The sequence below is a fragment of the Charadrius vociferus genome, unplaced genomic scaffold, assembly GCF_000708025.1.
Source record: "Charadrius vociferus isolate BGI_N301 unplaced genomic scaffold, ASM70802v2 scaffold56, whole genome shotgun sequence".
Taxonomy (NCBI): Eukaryota; Metazoa; Chordata; class Aves; order Charadriiformes; family Charadriidae; genus Charadrius; species Charadrius vociferus.
The window spans coordinates 4,260,781-4,264,065 of NW_009649057.1; the positions used below are offsets into that span (position 1 = coordinate 4,260,781).

The following is a 3,285-nucleotide window of genomic DNA, read 5'->3' on the forward strand; positions in this document are numbered from 1 at the left end:
GTATAAGGAAGGCAACATCTCCGTGGATGCTCTGGTCATGGCACTCTTCGAACTACTCAACACGCACGCTAAGGTGAGGCCCTCACCGAGGTCAGGGACGGTTTCTTGTACCCGGTGGACTGAGCAGAGCCATTGTCACAGTGTGGCTCAGTGCCTCCAAAGTTCTCAGGGTCAAGGGTAAGGGGATGAAAGCAAAATGTAGATGTAGGACATTATGGGGGATACAGGCTGGTGTTCAGTGCCGGAGGAGCTTCTGGTAAAGTTTAGGACCAAATCTGGTGCGTTACCTGCCAGTACATCTCGTTACTGCTGTTGAACAGTGTGGGAGGATGGGTCTTCACCTTCCCAGGAATATGGTCCTGCTCCAACCTCTCTTTGGTTGTCTGTCTGCCTGGCCCAGTTCTCACTGCTTTCAGAGGTGCGGGGTGTGATCTCCCCGCAAGACCTCGACCGCTTCGACAACCTGGTGCTGAAGAGAGAGATTGAGTCCATGAAGGCTCGACAGCCCTCGGGGCCCAGCATCGGCACCGACTCCTACTCTATGATGTCCTACAGCGACACCGTCTCTTCCTCCAGCAGTCACTTCACTGCCACAACCGTCAGCTCAGCCCGGGTGAGTCCCTCTGGCTGTTCCTTTGTCTTTCAACGCTTGGTACTGGCAGCCCTGCAACAAACCCACCTCCCTGGAGTGCGCTAAAGGCATTTCACCCCGCAGGAACCCCTGTTCAGTCCCTTTCCCCCATGGATTCCCCCAAAGCTTTTTTTTTTTCCCTTTCAGGCTGGGTGCAATAGCGTGATTTGTAGGTGCAATAAGGTGATGCCATGACTCGTGTTTGGTATCTCTTTACCCCTGAGGCTGAGATGCGACTGTCCTCTGCGTGGGGGCTGGGCATGCTGCTAAGTGTCACTTTGTCCCCAGCGAGGGAGGACAAAGTCTGCCTCCCTTCCAGGACCTCCACTCCGCAACGCGAGCTGCGGCCACGCAGAAATCTCAGCGGCTGTGTCCCTGCCGCCCCGTGCCTGCCGCTGTTCACCAGCTCTGGCTGTCGCTTTTAAATCACCTCCTTAAAGACGCTGGCTGCCTGTCCCTGTCCCAGCGGGGACCGCGGCGGCCAGACCAGCTGCATCCTCTCCCAGCCCCTGCCCACTCCGCAGCATTAAGCGGCAGCACTCCCACGTCCCTCTGCCAGGCCATCATTGCACGCACCGTCTAATTAAGTTATCGTAATCACCTCGGAGTGTGCAGGCACGCAGTCCCAAAATTATTTTCCTAGCCGTAAAAAATGCCTTTCATCATAAATGCATTAGCAACCTTGGAAATTAAAACCTTCATGAAAAGAACGGGTGACAATGGGCTTTCTGCAAGTTTGACGGCAAGCAAACCAGCCCACGGCCGGGGCGAGTGGGATTGTGCTGCGGAGGGCCCAGGCGAGAGCCGGCGGGGGGGTTCCTGGGGCTGTGCCTGCCTACGCGGTTTGGTCCAGCTTCCCCAGAGGCCTCGGAGAGTTTCAAAGCATCAGAGCTGGGCTTTTGTCCCCTCCACTTCACAAATACCCATAGGAAAGCCATCTGCTCCGTTCAGGATGGATTAAGGTGAGATCCTTTTGGATCAGGATAAACAAAGCAAGTTTTGCTCTGCTCTCTGAAGACCTAACGGGAAAGTCTTTCTGAAATATTGGAGAGCTGACACAGGTCTGCCGGGATTTGTGCGCTGAGCGTGACGCCCTGTTCTCATGCCATCCCCGTGCCTGGGGCTGTACCGCTTCCTCCGGGTGCACCGTGCTCTCCCTCCGGCTCTCCGTGACACCGCGTGCCAAGCATCGCTGCTTGTCCTGGTGTTTGAGCGGTGGCACAGCCCCACCTGGCACACGAGCCCAGAGGTCGGGGAGGGAGACCGGGGTGTTGTTCTGGCATAGAGATGGAAGTGGGCACCACTGTTTGAAGAGCTTCCTTCAAGAATATGTGTCCCTCGGTCACACTGCAGGTCCTCCCTGGCAGTGTGGCACCTCTTTCCATGGGCACGAGAACATACGCCCCTCCGAGCTCTGCCTCGGGTGCTTGAACACTGACGCTTGAGATGGTTGTCACCACTGCTTGCTCAAACAACTGCCAAGCAAAGAGCATTGGCTCGTGGTGGATGGGAGCTTGTCCCAGCTAGCAGGAGGGAGAGAAGAGGGGCAGAGCCCCCAGACTGGTTTGCCCCCACTGCTGTTCCCATCCCCAGCACCGCTGGCAGGAGGTGGCTCATTTCAGCCTTCACATGCGGCACTGGGTGCAGCTGGATGCGGATTCTGCAGGGTGGGGGTTTTTTGGGGGGAGGAGGGATGCGTTGTGCCGGGATTTGCTTGTCTGGCTCATTTGTTCTGCATCCTCCCTGATGTGATGTTTTCGTTTTTGTGCTTGTTTTAATCCGCTTTTCCCCTCGCACGTCCCCAGGAGCGACTCTTGTGGCTGATAGACCTGATGGAGGTAGGGCCCGTCAGCGAGACGGGGAGCTCGAGTGCTGCGGTTGCCATAGTAGACGTGTTGCGAGCGCGTGCGAGTGTGCGTCGGGCGGGAGGCGGGGGACAAGCCGTCCGGGGGCCAGCATGCCGCTCAGCCACGTGAACAGCCGCCTGCTGTCACCCCTCTCTGCCTTTCCTTCCCGTGGCTCCGCTGAGCCAGCCCCGAGTCCCTTTCCCCGGCACGGCTGCAGGGCTCAGTGCCGCGCTGCGGACGAGACTCAGCCCTCAACCAGCCCCAGCTGGTACCGGTGTCCCCAGGGCACTAAAGCCCCGAGTGCCACCGACAGCTCAGGGCTGATGAGGACCTGCCCTGTAAAGAAGGATTCTGTTATGGGATGCTTGAAGGATACTCGGAGATGAGACAAAGCCGTGTTTGACGGTGCCACCCATGGATGATGTGTGTCTGCCTAAGTGTCACCATCACTTCTTGTAAATCTTGAATCTCGAGATGAGATTTTAGAGTTTTTAGAAGGCCCAGCAGCATCGATGCCTGCTGGACCCCGGACCGCTCTACCTGCTGCTGTGCTGTCGCTGTACGGGCACCCTGGCTAAATACCAGTAGGCTGGTCCCATCCCATCACGCATCCTCAGGGATGGGGGAGAATTTTCCTTACGGGCCTTTGGGTCTGTAAAAATCTGTGCTGCAGTGCAGGAGCGGGGGGTGTACTCGCGTTGTGCCTGTTCAGCCTCGGAGAAATCCTCGCACGGAGTTTAGAGGGGCTGGACACGGATCGGGGGAGAGCCTCAGAAATCCCTCTGTCATAACGGAGCGCTCGGTTGG

The 3,285-nt window shown here is 57.5% G+C and overlaps 1 protein-coding gene across 1 annotated transcript in view; it reads left to right on the forward strand.

Annotated features, from left to right (window-relative positions):
• The window catches only part of DFNB31 (deafness, autosomal recessive 31), a 90,084-nt gene that overhangs the window by 74,898 nt on the left and 11,901 nt on the right, over positions 1 to 3,285 (forward strand). The window contains 3 exon segments of the mRNA XM_009888092.1: positions 8 to 73; positions 401 to 613; positions 2,437 to 2,469. Coding sequence (XP_009886394.1) covers positions 8 to 73; positions 401 to 613; positions 2,437 to 2,469 — 312 coding nt within the window.